We start from the raw sequence: 24,581 nt of genomic DNA, 5'->3' as shown, positions 1-24,581 counted from the left end.
TAAGTTGGGGAAAATTAAGGCTGTTGGTCATTATGCTGGCCTTATGACATCCTTGTCAGCCGTGGGCAACAAAGACTGATGACCTTAATTTCATCTGCCCCCCTCCCCCATAGATCGCAAGGCCCTTAAAGGGTTAATCGACAAATTGGTTCATTTTAAAAAAATGATCCATGTATATGTATTGTCTTTGCTAATGAATAATTGTGCAAAGTTTCAACTTGATCCGAGACTGTGTGAAGGGAGAAATAACGTGTTCAAACTTTTTACCAGACAGACAATGTGAGTTGATATAAGCTTTGTACAAATAGTTTGATGGTTATTTTAATAAGGCAAGTATTGTTTTAATATTTACTACATAAATGTCAACCGATTTGGGGAACCCTCTAAAATACATTCAATTGAGGTATCGACCTATAAAATGGGAACCGCTATCATATTCTCCGCTAATCACTACAAATCTGTCTGATTAAGCCGCATTTTGACTAAAATAAACTCAACAGTTCCACTTAGAATAATGTGTCACTGAAATGTGTTCTTAAAGTAGGGAATTGATTTAAAAAAAAAAAAGCCTCAATTGACGTCATCACTTCATGGGCTAGCCTCGAGACATCTTTTTTTTTTTCCATTCCCTTCTCTTTCTCTGGTTTGTTTGTCCGGATCAGTAGAAATACTGATAGCTAATTATGTTTTCTGTACTAAAGAAGTGTGATTTCACGCTTGTGTGTCTTTGTGCGAGTGCGTGTGTGGGATCAAGGGTTTGTCTTCGGTTCCTGTAGGAGGGAAAAAGAATACATGAGAGCCAGTGAAAGAACACGAGCGGAAGAGCCAGAGAGAGAGAGAGACAGAGAGAGAGAGATAGAGAGAGTATTCGCTGAACATAAAACTCACAATGTCCAGTTGTTGTGCACTATGTCGCAATAGTCTGGTGCTGACACCGCCATTGTGCTAGACATGTTGCATGTCTGGGAACGGAATTTCATTCAGCGATTTTCTGTGATTTCATTGGCTGCGTATTCTTTCATTCAAATCACATGATCTGGATCTGAAAAGGGAGATAACTAAAGTTTTTTTTGTCAGGAGGACATTATTCAGACCATAAAATAAAACAAGTTTATTATTTTCAGTAAATAAAGGTGTCTTCATCGTAGTTTAGTGTCCACTAGTTTATGTTTAGTTATGGACCTTATTTGTACCAGTGAGCTAGGTATATCTGTATCTGTGCGGGTTACATATATTCTATATTGACGAATAGGCGATTTTCATAAATGGAGGGAAGTCTATAAATAGCAACATTTTTGGTGTATCCGGCGTGCGAAATACGGAAGTGTGGATAAACAATGTATTTTATGAAGCCATATAATAACATATGTGGTATTTTCAGCACCGTGACTGTGAATATCAGCCTGGCCGTGTGCTATGCAGTGTGGACACGTTTGAAAGGCCCAGACCGTCGCCATCCCACCCTTTTCGTTAGGGGCGGGGGGTTTGGGGTAGAATGCAATAATCTTCAATTCTAAAGGAACACCCAAATACATGTAAAACAGAGGAATGGATTTATCTATGTATAAACTTTGTCGCTAATAGCGCGAAGTAATTTGTATTTTTTTAGTTGGCAGCAGTGATCTTTCAGTAGAGTGTACTTGACAATTGTTCAACTTCCTAGTTTATTGCAGAATTCGCTGCCAATCTTCCACATTTCCTTCTCTTACTTTTTTTTTCTTTCCCCTTCACCTATTACTTAGTCTGTTGGGCAGTTGGGGCACCATACAAGATTTGTCAACCGTCTTTCTCCATTCATCTCTGTCTTTTGCCTTGGATAGAACCTCTTTCAATGGCAGGCCCGTTCATTCTTTAATGTTGTCTTCACACCACTTTCTCTGTCTTCCTCTTCTTCTTCTTCTTCTTCCTGGTACTGTTCCCTGAAGGAAGGCCTCTTTTTTCTTTAGCTTCCATTATATACATTTCTCATTTTCTTAATTTCCATATTTTCCCATATCCTAGAACACATTCTTACAAGTGTTCCTTCTTCCTTAGTGCCGTTAGAGCATGGAATAGGTTTCCTAATATTTTCCTGAATCAGACAGGCAAATCAACGAATTGGCAAAGTTTAAGTCACTGATTAACCCTTAAAGTGCTGAACTGTTTTACGATGAAGACATACAAAAGGAAATTACTATATTCATGTTTAGAGGCTAAACTACCAACACGCATCTAAAGGGTTAATATGCATGATTAGATTAACACTTGAAACGCTTAGGACGTAATTATCTTCTCTTTCGAAACATCGTCTATAATTTATAAGATTAAGAAAATATCATTTTCTTGTGCTTTTCTTTCCTTAAGAAAAAAACCCAACTTAAAACCTAATCCTAAAAATCAGGTGCAAACAAAGACCGCGAAACTCTCCAATATTTGCAGACGCACTTTAAAACAAAGATTATTGGGAACATGTTTTAATTTGTCTAAGCACGAAACAATTAAAAAATAAATTTACCAAACGATCGGCAGACGATGTGTGCGAACACGCAAGGGGCGTAATTCTTCAAGTATTTATATGTTCTTAATATTTGGCTGTATTTTGGTATTTGCTAGATTTTAGGAACATTTACATTGTAAATAGATTTCATTAACTTATTAACGGAAGAGTTCAACTTACGAAATAACTCTGGATTTATTTATTCTGATCATTTCGAGGTAGGCCAGAGAAACAACAACGAAATTCTGATATTATGAGCACATATAACAATGACGTCATAATTACACATTTATTGCCATCAAAAAGAGATTGTAGTGTCCTGTGATAATGCCTGGCAAAAATCTTTAGAGTTAACTCTTTCTCTCCTAACTCACGATACCATCGTTGATTCCACCAGAATGTTGTAAATAATTACGGAGAGAAAGAGTTAAAGGACACCTACAGCAATGCATGTAATCGGAAGTTACCATGGTGACGTGTGAGGCAGCCCTTAACAATTCAGGGACACATTAACTAATTAGGACATGCCACGTAAGTATATTTAGCATTTACGTTCTTATTGTGATGCCTAAACTAAGGTCCGCGGGCCTGGCATGGTGAGTTAATATAAGCTTTGGATTAAACACAAGAGCAGACACACAGGCAACAGCTTTACATCAACATAAGACAAATTAGTCACATGACACTTTACAATACTGGTAAGCAACGGTAAGCAGTGCTAAAAAATGCGGTACTAAGTAATGGATTGCGTTACTTTTAACTACTAATAAATTAATAATAAACATTAAAATACAAGAAAAGTCATATTTTTTCCCCAAATTGAAAAAGGTGCCGGTACGCCGTTCTGGTGCAAACCGTCACAAAAAAAAAAAAGGCACTGCTGGTAAGTGTTTACATATCACGACACAACACGTGACACAACACGTGACACACTGCTTAACAGTCTAGAACTGACATCAAAACATATCGATGCCACACCATAAGAGTATCAGCTTAATCACACACTGGTTACATCACAGCATTATCGGTTAATAACACACTGGTTACATCACAGCATTATCGGTTAATAACACACTGGTTACATCACAGCATAATCTGATTAACTACACAATGGTTGCATGTTACAGTATGACACCCGGCTTAATGATGTGTAGATTGGTGTAGAATCAAAGAATGATTTGAACGACAGAGCCCAACAGGAAAGCCTCCATACTGGACATCTGGGTTTTAAAACCCAGGACACTGAACACTTTCATGTACCTGAGTGGAGTCTGTAGCGTGGAAGGTTCTTACGTCACCTCACTCCTGGGAATCTCCTTAGACTGGATGTTAATGTACAAATATTGTAAATATGTGTTCAGACTGGTCACAGTGTATGACACTGTATGCATGTTTCTATATTCTTTGGTTTATAGACATGGAAACGGTATCAATAAAAGTCGTGAAAAATTAAGTATCATTAAGTGGTCGTCAAAGGTCTGAATAAAAATGTATAGCTTTAGAATTTTTGGTTAAGGTAAAGAAACAGAACAAAACAAAAAAGATCACTTTAAAAAAACAACAACAAAGCTTTAAAAAGAGAAAAAAAACAACTAATTACTGCCATTTATCTTAAAATGGGAGGGTTTATCTCCCTTTGTTCTATATTAAAGAAAAAAATTATTATTATTTTAATTAGGTAATTAATTATTTTGTTTGAAATCGAATAAGGGAACCAGCCTCTACATTAATGAGAGATTAAGTTGTAAGTATGGAGTTCTTTCCCTTAGATAATATAAACTATCTTGTCATCCGAATAACCATTTTTCTGATCTGCCGTGAATACGGAACAATGATCATTTGCTTCTTGTCTAGCACGTAACCATTACAAAGATCATCTACTATTAAAATAGTAATACTGATTTATTCCTACCGCCAGCCAGTTAAACGGTACTACCGTAGTCCTGCCATTCCTTAATATGATAGTTAAAGGGAGACTACAAAAAAAAATTGTTTCCTTTAAACGATTGTCGATCTTGGCAGTGACCTAGAAAGACCATGTTCTCAAGTGTAGAATTATGATGATCATTCTGAAAGGAATATATTTATCATTGTGAGCTATGCGTCGCAATGCACTATTGGTGGAATAACTATAAGTAGCTAACTTATTGGTGTATCCGGCGTGCAGAGCAGAAAAAAAAAAAAAAAAAAAAACTTGTTGCCCTTTTCAACACTACATAATTCAAATGTTTAAGCTCTTTATTTGGTTGGCGACATGGAAGTTAACTGAGTGTCCTTGACCTAGTCTAGTTTATCGTGAAAATCTCCCATCGATCAATAAATTAAAGAAAATTTTAAATATTCAAATACATCAACACCATATAGCCGGTACAACGACCTTATGTCACCAGTCTACAGTGTAGGGTTAGGGCTAGGTTGAGAGAGAGATAGAGAAAGAGAAAGAGAGAAAGAGATAGAGAAAGAGAGAGAGAAAGAGAGAGAGAGAGAAAGAGAGAGAAAAGAGAGAGAAAGAGAGAGAGCTATGAATCACCGTCAAAAGTCATTCTTCAAGGTCCAGTGGAGGGAGCATGAAGAAAGGGTCATCCAAATAGAAACCTGGCTGGACGACATAAGAGAATGGACCGGCAACTCTCTTAATAATCTAGCTAAGAACAGCTGCTGCCCGCGAAAATGGAAGATTTGGTTTCGCGAACTTTCACTGCATCCCTATGAGGAATGTCAAGGGGCAGATGATGATGATAAGATAATCTCATGGGTTTAAACAAATGGAAATTAGGTTTGACTAAAGTTGTACACATTTACATTAATAAAATGCAATGCCTTCGGTTCCGAACCTAAAGAATGACTAACCCTAACCCAGTGGCAACCTTTTTTTCGTATGTTATCTCATCTATTACCGACGTTACTTCAAACAAAGATATCTACTTCCTGAGCATTTCATGTGTCAATCTAGTCATGCATGTTAATCAATGACTTGATATCTGGTAAGTCGTTGGTTTTCCTGGCTGATTCAGGCAACCCATGCCATTCTCTAATAGAACAAGGGAAGAAGAAGCAATTGTACACATTTTTTCTAGCTTATGGAATAAGAAAACTCATCTGCATTACTGCATAACAATAACAACATCGACGCAAATACGAACAATTTAGATCTACACAACAGCAGACACAACCAGCGCTTGATAAATGGGGGCTGCTATGTACCTCTCGGAGGACTACTAATGACATTGAAACACCCTGACTAACACTGGAATACATGAGGATTTAAATCTTGCTGTTCTAGCAGTCTCAACACAAATCTGCAACGGAAATAAGTCGTACAGACCTGTGACGTTGCATCCAAGCTATTGGTCTAAACTGCCCATAGGCTGTGACGTTGCAGGTCAGTGTTCAGGCCTTCTAGAACAATAGGTATTGGTTCTAATCTCAGTGGATAGAAGCTGACCGCTTAGGCATATTGCGAAATTTATTTTTGAAGTAGTTTAATGAATACACTTCAGTATTACATCTTAGACGTAACTCTTATTTCTAGTGTTCTTAAATCAAACCATTCTTTCAGCTCGCTGTTACCAGGCGTCAACACTTACCTAGGTATTATCATCAAATACAGACTTTAAAGCCCATGACACAAGGGATCCAACAATGTAGCCCATTCTCTATGATATTAGATTACTACGGTGCCAAATGAATTTCGCCTAGCCCTTAGGGACGTTATGAATCAAGAGCTTGATCAAAATATCGAGATCTCAATTTTAGTCGGGCGATATGAAAGAATCGAATTCTTGAATTGGATCGTTCATATGAAACGACCATGTATTGCTCTTAGATGACATCATTGTTTTTCCAGCCAAACCTATATAATAGACTTAAATACAGAAATATATAGATGATAAGGACCTTTTTTTGTTTTAAACATAAGACTGTATTGAAAAAAGACGATCTACTTTATTAAGTATCGATACAGGAATTTTTATAGTCTGTGTATTGGGAGTCGTAAGAAGTGCTATCTGGTACTTGTTCATTGAGATGGATTATTTGAGTTTGTTCCCTTGATTTCTCACTCATTTACTGGAGTTAACTTTTGGTATTGCCTCTGGGTGGGATGGTATTTGTATCACAAGTAGAAGTCAATGTAGAAATATGGGTCGTGATTTTTTTTTTTTAAAAGTGTTAAGCTTCGTGACCACAAACATTACCAACGTCAATGTCACATGAAGACAATGTCACAAACCTTATTAACATAAAGATACTGTCACATAAGACTATGTCACAATTACTACCAATAGAAAGACCTTGTCACAAGTATTACCAACATTTTTTATTGTTAAATGTAAAAAAAAACAAAGAAATGATAATCGATTTTCGTAGGGACAGGAAGGAAAATGATATTGTTTCTGTAGCTGGAGAGACTATTAAAATTGTGCAAACCTTTTAATACCTGGGTACTATTCTAGACAATAAACTAAATTTTACTGCAAATACTGATTATATCAGCAAAAAAGGGCAGCAAAGATTACGATTACTAAGAAAACTGTCCTCGTTTAATGTTAGCGAAAAGGCCTTGGCTATGTTTTATCACGCTCACATCTGCAATATTTTAAGTTTCAATATCACCGCCTGGTATGGCAATCTGAGCATTAAAAAAAAAAATAAACTTTATAGAATCCTAAATGCTGCTGGCAAAATCATTGGCAAAAAACAAACAAGATCCTCGAAATAAAGAATCACCCTTTGTGTCAGGATTTTGTGATTTTACCATCACAAAAGAGATACAAGACACCGATAGCAAAGACAAACAGACACAAACACTCTTTTGTTCCCCTGGCAATCAAATCATTAAATAAGAACAATCTGGTATAAACTTTGTCACATGTAAATTATGAGTGAGACTGGTGTGAATGTACACTTTGGTTTCTTATAGTTATAATGTTTTTTTGTTTGGTGTAATGCACAAATTGTAAGACAAATTTCCATACGGATAATAAAGATTATTATTATTATTATTATTATGAAGATTGTATCACACAAGACTATGTCACAATTATTACCAACATGAAGATTATGTCACAAATATTACCAATACCAAAAATGTAATAAATACATGCATTAACAACACTGAAGATTAAGTTTCATACAAGTCAGTAAATCAAAATAATCATACAGTTAGTTTGAGGGACCGTCGCTTTCTGAGACTGTTTGTATAACTGGTTTGTGAGGCTGCTGGTTTTGTGCGAGGCTGCGTTTGTCGGATCGTTGTTTGTGACAGTGCCCTAATGTTCTCTGGCTTCTACCCAACTTAATTCGAGAATGGGTTTGACAGAAATAACATGCTCAATTTTTGTACGAAACAGACGGACAGACAGACAGGCAGAGGGAGTTGATATAAGCTTGTAAAAAAAACACCAACTATATACATACAACTATCACTAATACAGAAAACATCTACAACCTTGAAAATACACAAAAAAGCCACATCAACTACGGTGTACAACAACAACTACTGTGTACAACAACAACTACTCTGTACAACAACAACTACTGTGTACAACAACAACTACTGTGTACAACAACAACTACTGTGTACAACAACAACTACTCTGTACAACAACAACTACTGTGTACAACAACAACTACTCTGTACAACAACAACTACTGTGTACAACAACAACTACTGTGTATAACAACAACTACGGTGTATAACAACAACTACTGTGTACAACAACAACTACTGTGTACAACAACAACTACTGTGTACAACAACAACTACTGTGTACAACAACAACTACTGTGTACAACAACAACTACGGTGTATAACAACAACTACTGTGTACAACAACAACTACTGTGTACAACAACAACTACTGTGTACAACAACAACTACTCTGTACAACAACAACTACTGTGTACAACAACAACTACGGTGTATAACAACAACTACGGTGTACAACAACAACTACTGTGTACAACAACAACTACTGTGTACAACAACAACTACTGTGTACAACAACAACTACTGTGTACAACAACAACTACGGTGTATAACAACAACTACTGTGTACAACAACAACTACGGTGTATAACAACAACTACTGTGTACAACAACAACTACGGTGTATAACAACAACTACTGTGTACAACAACAACTACGGTGTACAACAACTACTGTGTACAACAACAACTACTGTGTACAACAACAACTACTGTGTACAACAACAACTATTGTGTACAACAACTACTGTGTACAACAACAACTACTGTGTACAACAACAACTACTGTGTACAAAAACAGCTACTAAAGCAACAAAAAAAGTCAACCACAGCAGCCACCTCTTCAAACTAAACAAAGCCAAAACCAACGTTTTCGTTACAAATAGTGTCACAAAAAAAAAAGCAGACGATATTTTAGCGTTAACATTTGCTTATCATTAGAATTCGTTGACGGTTAGCCCCCACCCTTCCCCCAGATGTTTCCATGATAATCGTGGTTCTCAAACTACAAGCCGCGCCTGGTTGTTTGAGACTCATCGAACTCATCCAACATATCGATTGAGAAATCAATATGGTTTCTTGAAAAAAAAAAAAGGGGGTGCCTATAATATAGATGATGAATATTTAACGGCTCTAGAATTCAATATATCTTGGCTTCTGGTTGAACGTTTTTCTGGGTATGCGCTGGTATCTATAATGAGCCAAGGGCAGCCACAGTGTTAGACTCCTGTCGTTATCTTTCATATAGAGTACGTTAGGACCAGTGTCACGGAGACCAGTGTCACGGAGACCAGTGTCACGGAGACCAGTGTCACGGAGACCAGTGTCACGGAGACCAGTGTCACGGAGACCAGTGTCACGGAGACCAGTGTCACGGAGACCAGTGTCACGGAGACCAGTGTCACGGAGACCAGTGTCACGGAGACCAGTGTCACGGAGACCAGTGTCACGGAGACCAGTGTCACGGAGACCAGTGTCACGGAGACCAGTGTCACGGAGACCAGTGTCACGGAGACCAGTGTCACGGAGACCAGTGTCACGGAGACCAGTGTCACGGAGACCAGTGTCACGGAGACCAGTGTCACGGAGACCAGTGTCACGGAGACCAGTGTCACGGAGACCAGTGTCACGGAGACGTGTTGCACCGTTTTCAATTTACGACTTCAAATTCACGGTGTACAAACTCTCTGGTTGAGATCACGAGAATAGTACACGGTTTTGGGTGTACAGTTCTACTATTTGGCCGTTGCTATGGATACATCTGGAGGAGGATCCAACGAGGATGTCACGACGGCGGTTAAATAAGTGATGCACGGGAAAAGTAAGTCACTATTTTATTTGTACGCCACTTGAACTTAACGAAGACCTCAAGAAACAAATTTAACATTGACATTATATAGATTCTAGTTTACGAGATCTAAACGGGACTGACGGACAGACGGACAGACATTTCGCACAAAACTAATAGCGTCTTTTCCCCTTTCGGGGGCCGCTAAAAATACTTTTAAAACAGCGTTTATATAAGGGAAATAATCGCACAATTAGTGCAAAATATCAATACTGCAAGATTTACCTCCTTTTTTTTCTACAGAAAAATAAATAATTAATTACCATTTATTCGTTAAATGATTAGTTAGTTCGTTGATCGATTCGTGCGTTTTCATCAGCATAATCATAGATCTCATGTAGAGTAAACTCATCTTAGAGCTTACGTATAACAAAATCATCTAGCTATGACATAGACTCGTCTATAACAAACTTGTGCGAGATGTTTCAAACCCACGTTTCAGTCTAGAGCAGTGGCTCCCAAACTTTTTCCTTAACGGAACACTTGACACATTCTGAGTATTTAGCGGAACACTTGACACATTCTGAGTATTTAGAGGAACACTTGACACATTCTGAGTATTTAGCGGAACACTTCGCACATTCTGAGTATTTAGAGGAACACTTGACACATTCTGAGTATTTAGCGGAACACTTCTCACATTCTGAGTATTTAGCGGAACACTTGACACATTCTGAGTATTTAGCGGAACACTTGACACATTCTGAGTATTTAGCGGAACACTTGACACATTCTGAGTATTTAGCGGAACACTTGACACATTCTGAGTATTTAGCGGAACACTTGACACATTCTGAGTATTTAGCGGAACACTTGACACATTCTGAGTATTTAGCGGAACACTTGACACATTCTGAGTATTTAGCGGAACACTTGACACATTCTGAGTATTTAGCGGAACACTTCTCACATTCTGAGTATTTAGCGGAACACTTCTCACATTCTGAGTATTTAGCGGAACACTTCTCACATTCTGAGTATTTAGCGGAACACTTCTCACATTCTGAGTATTTAGCGGAACACTTGACACATTCTGAGTATTTAGCGGAACACTTGACACATTCTGAGTATTTAGCGGAACACTTGACACATTCTGAGTATTTAGCGGAACACTTGACACATTCTGAGTATTTAGCGGAACACTTCTCACATTCTGAGTATTTAGCGGAACACTTCTCACATTCTGAGTATTTAGCGGAACACTTCTCACATTCTGAGTATTTAGCGGAACACTTCTCACATTCTGAGTATTTAGCGGAACACTTCTCACATTCTGAGTATTTAGCGGAACACTTCTCACATTCTGAGTATTTAGCGGAACACTTCTCCCATTCTGAGTATTTAGCGGAACACTTGACACATTCTGAGTATTTAGCGGAACACTTGACACATTCTGAGTATTTAGCGGAACACTTGACACATTCTGAGTATTTAGCGGAACACTTGACACATTCTGAGTATTTAGCGGAACACTTGACACATTCTGAGTATTTAGCGGAACACTTGACACATTCTGAGTATTTAGCGGAACACTTGACACATTCTGAGTATTTAGCGGAACACTTGACACATTCTGAGTATTTAGCGGAACACTTGACACATTCTGAGTATTTAGCGGAACACTTCTCACATTCTGAGTATTTAGCGGAACACTTGACACATTCTGAGTATTTAGCGGAACACTTGACACATTCTGAGTATTTAGCGGAACACTTGACACATTCTGAGTATTTAGCGGAACACTTCTCACATTCTGAGTATTTAGCGGAACACTTCTCACATTCTGAGTATTTAGCGGAACACTTCTCACATTCTGAGTATTTAGCGGAACACTTGACACATTCTGAGTATTTAGCGGAACACTTGACACATTCTGAGTATTTAGCGGAACACTTCTCACATTCTGAGTATTTAGCGGAACACTTCTCACATTCTGAGTATTTAGCGGAACACTTCTCACATTCTGAGTATTTAGCGGAACACTTCTCACATTCTGAGTATTTAGCGGAACACTTCTCACATTCTGAGTATTTAGCGGAACACTTCTCACATTCTGATTATTTAGCGGAACACTTCTCACATTCTGAGTATTTAGCGGAACACTTCTCACATTCTGAGTATTTAGCGGAACACTTCTCACATTCTGAGTATTTAGCGGAACACTTGACACATTCTGAGTATTTAGCGGAACACTTGACACATTCTGAGTATTTAGCGGAACACTTGACACATTCTGAGTATTTAGCGGAACACTTGACACATTCTGAGTATTTAGCGGAACACTTGACACATTCTGAGTATTTAGCGGAACACTTGACACATTCTGAGTATTTAGCGGAACACTTGACACATTCTGAGTATTTAGCGGAACACTTGACACATTCTGAGTATTTAGCGGAACACTTGACACATTCTGAGTATTTAGCGGAACACTTGACACATTCTGAGTATTTAGCGGAACACTTCTCACATTCTGAGTATTTAGCGGAACACTTCTCACATTCTGAGTATTTAGCGGAACACTTCTCACATTCTGAGTATTTAGCGGAACACTTCTCACATTCTGAGTATTTAGCGGAACACTTCTCACATTCTGAGTATTTAGCGGAACACTTCTCACATTCTGAGTATTTAGCGGAACACTTCTCACATTCTGAGTATTTAGCGGAACACTTCTCACAATCTGAGTATTTAGCGGAACACTTCTCACATTCTGAGTATTTAGCGGAACACTTCTCACATTCTGAGTATTTAGCGGAACACTTGACACATTCTGAGTATTTAGCGGAACACTTTGCTTATTTTTTAAAGAGAGGTTATTTCAATGGTGGCCTTCTTGTTAATTATTTCAGTAATTTGTGGAACCCTTTTTCAGGACTCGCGGGACACTATGGTTCCGCTGGACACAGTTTGGGAAACACTAGACTAGAGTATGACGCTTCCACAGCCTGCAGCCAGGAGTTCAACTGAACACACTTTTCAGAGACATTTTTTTGTGTGCTTCCCAAGCCAAATAATAAAATCTTTTTTTCTGAAAGTTTATGGGAAACAGAGCAGACGACCTTCAGACGTTGACACGTGACGTCTGCTATGAAAACTAAAAATATGAAGTAGCAAAAGATCCGGAAATTTATAAGGGAATGTATAATGACCGTAGCGCTGTTGCCCTTTGTGATGATTTGTCGTCAGTTAAATTAATGTTTCAGCGTTTAGGTTTCATAGTTTCTATCTGTTGTTTTTTTTTTTTTAAAGACCAATCGCGATCGCTTTGCACTAACTAACCAATGAATGATAGATTTACAAAAAAAATTGAGATGTTTTTTTTTACCTGTGTGGCATTTGACGTCTCGAGAGACGATTTTTATCCCTTATCCGCCGTTGCATTTTCACCCTTCTTTTAGCAGCTTCTGTTGTGTATGACATCTGCAATTCGAGACCCTTTCTTTTTGCTCTCTCTCCATGTGGATCTATCCAGTGACACTTTTTTTCCAGCTGCTAGTGTCGATTTTGAAGAGCTTCATGTCGCGTTTGCATACATCCGTATACCGTAAAAGTGGACGACCAGCGGCTCTCCTGCCTTCTGTTAGATCGGCATACAGAATGTCTTGTGGAAGTCGACCTACTGGCATTCTAAGAACGTGGCCAAGACAGCCAAGGAGTCTGCTACTGATAACAGAGCGGATGTCCTGGCACCCTGCTCTTCGTAGCACTTCCTCATTGGTTATCTTATCTTGCCACCTTATTTTAAAGATCCGCCTTAGGCATCGGAGGTGGAAGACATTCAGCTTTTTTTTCCTGCCATGAGTAGGTTGACCATGTTTCACTTCCGTACAGCAAGGTGCTCATCACACAGGTCCGGTAGACTAAGGCTTTAGTATTGTTAGTCAGCAATATGTTGTCCCACACTCTTTTCTGCAACCATGACATGGTCACCATTGCTTTGGCTATCCTGTTGTTAATGTCTTTATCCAGTAGAGTGTTGTTGGATATGATGGAGCCAAGGTAACAAAAGTGATCAACAATTTCTAGTGGTTGGCCATTAATGTTTACTTGAGGTGCAATATTTGTGTTCTGAACTAGTATCTTAGTTTAGCTTTGACTAATATTTCCAGTACTGACTGGAATTTAAATATTAAATATTAGATTTTTTACCAAGCCCTAATTATTCACCCCCCCCCACACACACACGCACACCTTTTTTATTTTGGAAAAAATCTTATAAAGCCCAGATATAAATGTATTAGTTGAATGCTGTAATATATCACCGTAAGATAGATCCAGACAAGACAGCATTTAAGGGCAGTAGTCTAGATTAGAAAACTGGATCTAGACATATGGTATAGATTTAGTTGGTTCTTGCGTGGTGATGCTTGTTTGTTTGTTCCTTCAGAACTGAAGATAATCTACTTCCTAGTCCAAACCTCCCGCAGGTCGACGGGGGATGGCAGCGGGCAGGGCATGAACCCGGGACCATCGACAAGTCCGAACGACAGTCCAGCGCGCATACCGCATAACTTGGCTCCAGTAACACCACGGTGGCAGCCTGGGTGAGATAGGCGATAGACCTATTTAATCTAATAAAATACTCAGAAAGACACAAAGATAAAGTCACATTCCTCGTCCCATATGCTAGGACAAATGTGTACAAATACTCCTTCTTCCCTAGTGCTATTAGTGCATGGAATGGGTTGCCTGAGCTAGCCAGGAAAACCAGTGACCAATGAATTTAAGTCATTGGTTAATATGCATGACTGAATGCATGACGCGTAGGACGTAATCGTCTTCTTTTTTGAAGTAACGTCTGTATTATATAAGATAAGATAAGATAAGATAAGATACATCCAGACTTAGACGACAGTGCGCAAAGTATTTCTAAGAGTCTATTTACCTAAGGAATACATGCGGGAATACCCGCTGACGTATGCGTGTTCAAGTTATAGATTTTCTGACCAAATTTGAATTTAACAAAATATTTTGAAAAATAATAACGGTTAAATCAGACTTTTCCCAGTGTGGCCAATTAGCTAAATTTTCCAAAGATATAAACAAATAGTCAAATGTTTAGTCCAGGTTTTTTTTTTCTGTTTAAAACCTAAGAATTAGCAATCTGGTAAGAAGAATTGTAACATAAAACACTAAGACATGGAGTGTTAGTTACTATCCGTTATATCAGTGTTGTCCGAACTGCAAACCGCGGGCCACATCTATCCTGTGACACTTTACGACCTCTGGAAACTTCTGTCCACAAGTCACAGAGACTCAGGTTCCACTGGACCCGACAATTTGTTTTGTGGTGACACGTGACATGTGGACAATGTATCTACTGTTATGATATGTATTTAGAGTAATTGTGTGTATTAATCTCGAAACAAAAAGAGTAGATAGAACTAGACAGGAAATACGACATGTTAAGGGACGCTGGGAAGGAAGTAAGAAGATAGAGACGCTTAGAGAGTAGACTCGACGACCATTTTCCCTTGTCAATAAACGTTTTAAAGGTTTGAATAGCGTATCTTAGTTATTTCAAGAGCGTCTGTAAAGCCGAGCAGCTGTGGGAACTGGCACGTGATGGCATAGTTCTGATTGGAGCATACCACTACTACCCCCCCCAGGGGGCACAGACTGAAAATGTGTGTAAGTGTTTGTACCTGTGAGTAATCTCTGTGTGTGTGTGTGTGTGTGGTTGAGTTCAAAGTGCATTTAGGTCAATGTCAAAGTCAACTGTCCACACCTCTATAGAGTACGCCAACACTTAACTATATAAACGTATGCTAATGATTTGTTAATGAGTGCTGCCTGCACGCGCAGTGAGTACTTTAGTGAGATAGTACCTGTTGGTGGTCCGAACTGATTTAGAGTTGTATCCTGTATTTCATCATTCCACAGATGTTTGTATTCTGTTTGTGTTCTGGTTGTATTCTGTTCTGTGCATTCAGAGATCAAATTTCGATCATTCGTCTTTTGATCGTGTGATAGGACTAGTGACTATTGGTTACTCTCTAGACGCAGTAGGGGCGTGGCCAGTGAAATATAATCAACAATTGTGATTCATGCATCTAATTTTAATAGATTTAGATTAACAATATATAAAAGTGTGTGATTGGATCATTGGAAATATTTTTTTTATTGTTTTTGCTTAACACAACTTTCATGCTTATAGACTGTCCATTTATTTATGCGGACCAGTGGGGGAAGGGGGAAAAGACGCTATTAGTTTTGTGTGGCCTGTCTGCCTGGTCGTGCGGTTTGCGCGCTGGACTGTCGTTCAGATTTATCGATGGTCCAGGGGAGGTAACTTTTTAAAAAATGTCATGGACTTCTTCATTAATAATTGAAGCTTCATTCATAGATTCGCGCATTGGTACAAAAATTTGCATCTAAGGTCACAATAGTAAAAGCGTCAATGGATCGTTATAAAATATATTTTCCATTTATTAACTAACTCAATGAATAGAATACTGATTCAAATGTTGTTTTTGAAAAACAATTTTGATACGAACTTCGTTTTAGATATAAGTTTCAAAAATAACGAACTGCTTTTACAGCGCGCAGTTTTGACATATCCTCATTATAGGGGACTACACTTGACAGTCTAAATAAGACTAAATATAGCCCAGATCTAGATATATTTATATATTGTAAATTTATTTAAAATTACTTTTCTTGTTATAAATTCTAATAACTTTTCTTATTTCTATTGGAGTATTTTTTTTAATTTCCTTTTTATAATTTCGTAGTTCTCAACAACAGTATGGAGTCTGAGGACATGCTTTGGGCTCAGAAACAAATCTGGTTATTGAATGTAGAAATCCCAAAACGAATCTTTTAATTAGCAGAACTAGCTTATAGAATACAACGTACGATATTACGAATCCTAAGACGCCTTTATAACAGGGTCAGTGATTGGTGCACTTGATGTCGACGTCAGGCGTCTCACGTGCTGAAATGCTCGCGTGTCGTCTGCGTCACGTGACGAGGTTCAGCGCTAACATGAAATAACAAGCGAAAGCTACTCACGACATGTTGCTCAATTAACAGGCCAATTTGTATCGTGAAACAGAGTGAATGTCTGGGTGCAAGAGAGTTTCGAGATATTAATTATCTAATGAGGTCCTATTGTGATGGTTAAGGCAACACATGAAGTCCGAGACAATAACTTCTTGGTTTTGACCTGGTTACATATTTCTCAATCTTTCATGAATTAATCTTCGTTTTTTTCCTTGCTTTGCTTAACAAGTTTCCGGTGTTCCTTCAAAAGTTCAGACTCAAAAATTGTATCTATTTATTTACTTATTTTGTTTGATATCGAATTAGGGAATTATTGAGATATATGCCAAATTTTCCTCGTCCCATATGCTAGGACAAATTTGTACAAATACTCCTTCTTCCCTAGTGCTATTAGAGCATGGAATGGGTTGCCTGAGCTAGCCAGGAAAACCAGTGACTTGGCAGAATTTAAGTCAATGGTTAATCTGCATGACTAAATGCATGACGCGTAGGACGTAATCATCTTCTTTTTTGAAGTAACGTCTGTATTATATAAGATAAGATAAGATATTAGTCTTAAGTGCGCAGTTCTTCCCCTTTTAAAAGCTTTGTCTTTTTTTTTAAAGGAGTTGAACACACCTATTTGATTTAGATAAAAGATTTCCATTATAATTGTCGCCTAGGTCGCCCTAAGTGTAGGTCATCATTAGAGAAGTGTCTCTTGTAGGTCATCATTAGAGAAGTGTCTCTTGTAGGTCATCATTAGAGAAGTGTCTCTTGTAGGTCATCATTAGAGAAGTGTCTCTTGTAGGTCATCATTAGAGAAGTGTCTCTTGTAGGTCATCATTAGAGAAGTGTCTCTTGTAGGTCATCATTAGAGAAGTGTCTCTTGTAGGTCATCATTAGAGAAGTGTCTCTTGTAGGTCATCATTAGAGAAGTGTCTCTTGTAGGTCATCATTAGAGAAGTGTCTCTTGTAGGTCATCATTAGAGAAGTGTCTCTTGTAGGTCATCATTAGAGAAGTGTCTCTTGTAGGTCATCATTAGAGAAGTGTCTCTTGTAGGTCATCATTAGAGAAGTGTCTCTTGTAGGTCATCATTAGAGAAGTGTCTCTTGTAGGTCATCATTAGAGAAGTGTCTCTTGTAGGTCATCATTAGAGAAGTGTCTCTTGTAGGTCATCATTAGAGAAGTGTCTCTTGTAGGTCATCATTAGAGAAGTGTCTCTTGTAGGTCATCATTAGAGAAGTGTCTCTTGTAGGTCATCATTAGAGAAGTGTCTCTTGTAGGTCATCATTAGAGAAGTGTCTCTTGTAGGTCATCATTAGAGAAGTGTCTCTTGTAGGTCATCATTAGAGAAGTGTCTCTTGTAGGTCATCATTAGAGAAGTGTCTCTTGTAGGTCATCATTAGAGAAGTGTCTCTTGTAGGTCATCATTAGAGAAGTGTCTCTTGTAGGTCATCATTAGAGAAGTGTCTCTTGTAGGTCATCATTAGAGAAGTGTCTCTTGTAGGTCATCATTAGAGAAGTGTCTCTTGTAAGTCGTAATTTACGTCGATCGAACACGAGGAGGTAGCCTACACTGTAGCAACAAATGGTGCTACTTTACATCAGTTGATAACTATACTTACACCAAATGATCAACACTTGGCGTCAGTTAATTCTTACATGACGCTGCTGTCATCGATTCTGATCACACACCAGCATGTCATTATAACTTAAAGGTGAATCTTGATATCTACTAATATGCAATGTCTTGCGTATGGGACACTATTTTTAAATCTAGTCAATGGAAAAAAAGACTAATTATCTATCTATCTATCTATCTATCTATCTATCTATCTATCTATCTATCTATCTATCTATCTATCTATCTATTTATCTATCTATCTATCTATCTATCTATCTATCTATCTATCTATCTATCTATCTATCTATCTTTTATCTATCTATCTATCTATCTATCTATCTATCTATCTATCTATTTATCTATTTATCTATCTATCTATCTATCTATCCAGGGCCGGATTTAAGTATGTGAAGGCCCAAGGTAAGAATTTGGTGGATGGGCTACACTTTTTCGAAAGCTTTAATAAAAATTATAAATTTAAAAAAAAAATTATACCTAAAAGCATGTACTGAGAGTAATTGTAAAGTTAATTACATTTTTCTACGTTTAAACAAAATATTCTTATACACATAATTTAGGAACAAAAAAAAATATTTTTTTAGGGTTTACACAATGTAGCTGATTCGGATTGTTTTACGGGAAAATTTTAAGCGGACACATTTTTAACCCACGACCGTGCTACCAACTGTAAGATTTAGAGTGGTCTCGGTAAAAAAATGCGAACAAATACCCAGTTAAACTGCGGACAACTCGTTCAAAACTATCTTTGAGACTGCTGACACCAAATGTGTTAATGGATTTCAAATATAAACTTGTCAATGACCTGATCTTCAATTAGTATAATTTTACACGGCGATTTACATGACCTTTTTTTGTCAAAGTGATGTAAAATATCTGGTTTTAGTGTCACATGAGAAAAGATTTCCTGATACTCCTTCATCTCCTGGGCCTTCTTTCTGCGGAGAAGCTGAGTATGTGAGTGAAGGAGTAGAGAGAGAGAGAGAGAGAAAGAGATAGAGAAAGAAAGAAAGAAAGAAAGAGAGAAAGAAAGAGAGAAAGAGAGAGAAAGACAGAGAGAAAGAGAGAAAGAAAGAAAGAAAGAGAGAAAGAAAGAAAGAGAGAGAAAGAGAGAGAGAGAGAGAAAGAAAGAGAGAAAGAAAGAGAGAGAAAGAAAGAGAGAAAGAGAGAAAGAGAGAGAAAGAAAGAGAGAAAGAGAGAAAGAGACAGAGAAAGAGAGAGAGAACGAAAGAGAGAGAGAAAGAGAGAGAAAGAACAAGAGAAAGAGAGAGAAAGAGAGAATTAGAGAGAGAAAGACAGAGAGAGAGAGAGAAAGAGAGAGAGAAAGAGAGAGAGAAAGAGATAGAGAGAGAAAGAGAAAGAAAGAAATAAAGAGAGAGAGAAAGAAAGAGAAAGAGAGAGAGAAAAAGAGAGAAAGAGAGAGAGAAATGGAAAAAGAGAAAGAATGAGAGAAAGAGAGAGAAAGAAAGAGAAAGAGAGAGAGAGAGAAAGAGAGAGAGAAAGAGAGAATTAGAGAGAGAAAGACAGAGAGAGAGAGAAAGAGAGAGAGAGAAAGTGATAGAGAGAGTGAGAGATGAAGAGAGAGAGAGAGAGAGAAGGAGAAAGAAATGGAAACAAAGAGAGAAAGAAAGAGATAGAGAGAGTGAGAGATGAAGAGAGAGAGAGAGAGAGAGAAGGAGAAAGAAATGGAAACAAAGAGAGAAAGAAAGATAGTGTTTCCTGCGTGTGAGAGAGAGGGTAAAAAAGAGAGAGAGAGAACAGAAAAAACTGTTTTAATAATCGTACTCCCTTTTAATCTACCTCCACGAGGTCAGAAGATATACAGTTGCTTCTCTAACATCCCTTCATTACAAATGTATCATTACGCAAGTTCTTATTGGCTAAGCCTGCACGCTTCACCTACTCCAAAAGATCAATACGCCCCAGAAAGGTGAGCATCTTTCCCTGAATATCCATGTCCTACTTATCGGGTTACAATCACGTGATCGTATTGGAGGTCATAGAGTTAAGACATCTGTGTGGATCAGCCCCAAAAAAAGTTGGTTTCAAGATATTAGATAACTGTGTGACTTTATAGTGAGACATCTGTTATCATCATGTGTTGTCATCATCGAGGAACTTGTTAGTTACTAGGCAAGAAGTCAAGGAAAAAGAAACAATCCGCTGTTGGATCTTTTTTTTATCGATGTGATGATAATTTCTTAGGAAACTAATTTATATTTTATTTAGCAATAGTTTCATTTGAATCACTTGATAGGCAAAGGTGTACATTGTCAAAAAGTGATAGGCAAAAGTGTACATTGTTAAAATGTGACAGGCAAAAGTGTACATTGTCAAAATGTGATAGGCAAAAGTGTACATTGTCAAAATGTGATAGGGAAAAGTGTACATTGTCAAAATGTGATAGGGAAAAGTGTACATTGTCAAAATGTGATAGGCAAAAGTGTACATTGTCAAAATGTGATAGGCAAAAAGTGTACATTGTCAAAATGTGATAGGCAAAAGTGTACATTGTCTAAATTTTCATGTTATCTGCTTGTTAGGTAATAGTGTACATTAAGTATTAATGGGTATTGATGGACTTATGTATAGCAGGTGTTCACAGGCTGTTGCGATATAATATTTAACTTTCTTTCTGTCTTTGCTATTGACAATGTAGAAGATTCCTCTGTTCATCACTATCAAAGATCGATTACTAAGAGCTAGTTCGCTTAAACGAAAACGCGAAGCTACAGAATAAAGGGGCCGTCATTCTCCACTCGTTATTTCTGAAATGAAAAAAAGATTTTTTCGTTTCATCGAAGGAAGGTGGATAGCGAGATTCTACTTTTTCTTTTTATCCATTGCCAACTTCAAACATAGGTTTTAAACGATGGACATTGCCTAAAAGAAATGTTCACCTGTGTCAAATTGTCTAAAAGAAATGTTCACCTGTGTCAAATTGTCTACAAGGAATGTTCAACTGTGTCAAATTGTCTACAAGGAATGTTCACCTGTGTCAAATTGTCTAAAAGAAATGTTCACCTGTGTCAAATTGTCTACAAGGAATGTTCAACTGTGTCAAATTGTCTACAAGGAATGTTCACCTGTGTCAAATTGTCTACAAGGAATGTTCACCTGTGTCAAATTGTCTACAAGGAATGTTCACCTGTGTCAAATGTTGGAATCTATGATGTTCAAAAACCAATGAAGCTACATTTTAGGAGTATGAAACCAATGAAGCTACATTTTAGGAGTATGAAACCAATGAAGCTACATTTTAGGAGTATGAAACCAATGAAGCTACATTTTAGGAGTATGAAACCAATGAAGCTACATTTTGAGAAGTTAGAAACCAATGAAGCTACATTTTAGGAGTCAGGGTCCTAAGTAGTTACATTTTAGAAGTCAGAAAGCAATGAAGATAAATTTTAAAAGTTCTGACATTGTTTGCTTTTTGTGTTACGGATTTACCTTCAGATTTGAAAATATTATATCCAAGAGCGAATCTTCCTCGAGACAGCGGGGAACGGCGGAGGGCGGGGTTCAAACCCGAGACCATCGAGACGACAGCTCATAACGCATACCACACCATCAGGCAACTTATTTTTATTACGTAACCAGTAAAGTAACTCTCACTAATCACAATCTCTGTTTAATCTATTTCTCATATTTGTAAACAGTAACGATTAGAGCAGCGGTTCTCAACCTTTTAAACTCGGCGACCACTTTTTACAATCCCCCACTTTGCCGCGATCCTCACCCACACACACACATACAGCAATAGAAGAGCAGACAATACTAATCCATATTTTCGATGGTCTTAGGCGACCCCTGGCAAATGGTAAATCGACCCCAAGGGGGTCGCGATCCACAGGTTGAGAACCCCTGCAGATCAGACTTAGCTGGAACCTCGCTGGAGGTCAATTGATTGGTTTGGTCCAAACAATGGAAGCCGGTAGATACAACACGTGAACATGTATTATTCATTTCGTACATTCATCGTCCCTAACCAACAAGACCAGATCTCACTTTCTCAATCCTGACTTGTTGAACAATTGAACTTCAGTCTGTTGTCAGATCTGGTTCTTTTGTCTGCACAAACTTTTGTTGGTTGTCAGTTTTTTAGTAATGTAAGATCAGACTATCAGGTCCGTCTAGATTAGTCTAGAAAAAAAACAATCTTAGTGATCGGAATGAAATCTTACTTACTTAGGCTTAAATCTTCCCGCGCCGTTCGGTGCATTCTGCAGCAAACTGTCTCCACAAAGATCTGTCACTGGCAATGTCTGAAGCCTCCTACCACCTGGTGTCCCTTGCTCTGAGGTCCTCCATGAAGGTGTGGCGCCAGGTAATACGAGGACGTCCCTGTTTGCGCTTTCCTCGTATTGGTCTCCATGTCATCGCAACTCTTGGTGTGCCTAATTCATTTTGTTGCAGAACATGTCCCGCAATCTTCATGCAACGCTCGGTCACAACCCCCTTCCCCATTAATTTGTCGACTCCCAGTTCGGAACAGGATTTCCTTGTTTGAGAACCAATCTCTATAAATGACTCCTAAAATCTATCTTAGCAACTTCTGTTGAGCCAAATTAAGTCTTTTCTCGATTTTGGCAGATGAATGAACTCAAAATATTTATTTTCTTTTTCTTCTTTTGTGTTTATTTTAAATTTTTATTCCTACTATATTAAAAAGTAAAGTTCCCCTTTCAGACCTTGATTCTGTGGCCTACAGTTAACGAGAGTGTTATGTGGCCAGCACAACGACCTTTACTTTTCCCCAACTCATGTCAGGTACCCATTAGAGCTGGGTGGACTCAGATGCGCCCGAAGATCCAGAAATTAAAAATTCCTGTCTTCACCAGGATTCGAACCCGGACCCTGGTTCGGAAGTCAAACGCTTTACCGCTCAGCCACCACGCCTCCCATGCTTACTATAGAGTGAAATAATATCTTTTATAACTGCGACTTTCTGTCATCTTCTAAATCACGTGATTTTGTCAAGGTCGATACATTTGACTCATATAAGAAGGTCACATCTGGATCATTACGTTCAAGTCCATCCTGAAATCTTACAAAACTTCCGGAAGTCTGACCTTGTCTTATTAAATTTTGTTTCGTTGTCAATAATCCTCTTTACTAGTTTTGCATCTTTCTATGTATTTGTTTCGATTACTTTTCAGCTGTTTTTGGTTTTTAAAAGACTTGTCGTTAGACTCGTGGAATGACGGAACTATTTGTTTTTCCTTGGAAAAAATTTCATACATTTATCTTTATATTAAAGTTGGCAGTTAGTGACTTCATTAACACATACTAAGCTAACTATTCATACTCAGTCGTGTGGTGTGTACAGAATTAAACAGTTACTTTCTTTTTAACCAATTATACAAGGATTTATAACATGGACTAAAGAAATGCCGGTAACTAGGAAAGCAGCTATTGATGACGTCATTTCCGCTACTTTGGAGTTCCTGGTGACAACCACAACCGCTGACTGTGGAGAAGGAACTCTCGAATGCAGCAGTGGTAGGAAGTTGAGCCACAAAGACGGTAAGCTGGTAGCTAGGCTAGTTCCCTGGTAGCTAGGCTAGTTCCCTGGTAGCTTCACTTAACATTTTTATACAGACAGTCCCAATATTAATGCAAAGAATCAATGAATCGATACATTTCGACAAGCACAGCATGCTTTGTTCAATCGATTAAGATTCCCATTTAAAACAACAAAATTCGGTCATTCAAATGTAGGCCTACAGTGATGTAGCCTAGTAATAGTAATAGTTAAACATTTCTGAGCGGTGTTCAGCTACTATCCTAATGATTGACTTACATCCATTTTTATGAACCCATGGAATGTTCACACACACACACACACTGTGACACACAGTGACACACACACACATTTATATTTGAATTTTCTAACACACTTGAACTCAAATATCGAATGCATAGGAAAAGCGAACAAAACTGTTCCTATAATTTACAGGAGTATCGAATGCGAACAGTTTAGTGCTTAGTTTTGGTGATACCCTGAAGGGGTATTACGATGTAGTGATAAAAGGGGCTCTAAATTGTTTTTTATTTTTCTAGGTCGAAAATTCTGTTATGTTTCCACTGTAGTTATACATGAATATTTGAGTATTAAAAGGTTAACAGGACA

General features: G+C 37.9%; 1 protein-coding gene across 4 annotated transcripts in view; it reads left to right on the top strand.

Annotated features, from left to right (window-relative positions):
- The first annotated feature begins 2,840 nt into the window (after window positions 1-2,840).
- Window positions 2,841-24,581, top strand: part of LOC106055455 (synaptotagmin-14-like) — a 98,630-nt gene continuing 76,889 nt past the window's right edge. Inside the window, exons 1-2 of one of the 4 annotated variants that reach the window (XM_056022564.1) lie at window positions 20,546-20,988; window positions 23,608-23,974. In XM_056022564.1, coding sequence (XP_055878539.1) covers window positions 23,839-23,974 — 136 coding nt within the window. In that variant the 5' untranslated portion in view covers window positions 20,546-20,988; window positions 23,608-23,838. Of the gene's footprint in view, window positions 3,008-9,612; window positions 9,786-20,545; window positions 20,989-23,607; window positions 23,975-24,581 lie in introns of those variants that run through there. The other 3 variants (XM_056022565.1, XM_056022568.1, XM_056022567.1) reach the window with 3 other exon arrangements.

This window comes from Biomphalaria glabrata, chromosome 3 (genome assembly GCF_947242115.1).
Source record: "Biomphalaria glabrata chromosome 3, xgBioGlab47.1, whole genome shotgun sequence".
In the NCBI taxonomy this organism is placed as follows: domain Eukaryota; kingdom Metazoa; phylum Mollusca; class Gastropoda; family Planorbidae; genus Biomphalaria; species Biomphalaria glabrata.
The sequence above is the reverse complement of the archived record's forward strand: the minus strand, read 5'-3'. Positions and strand labels throughout refer to the sequence as shown.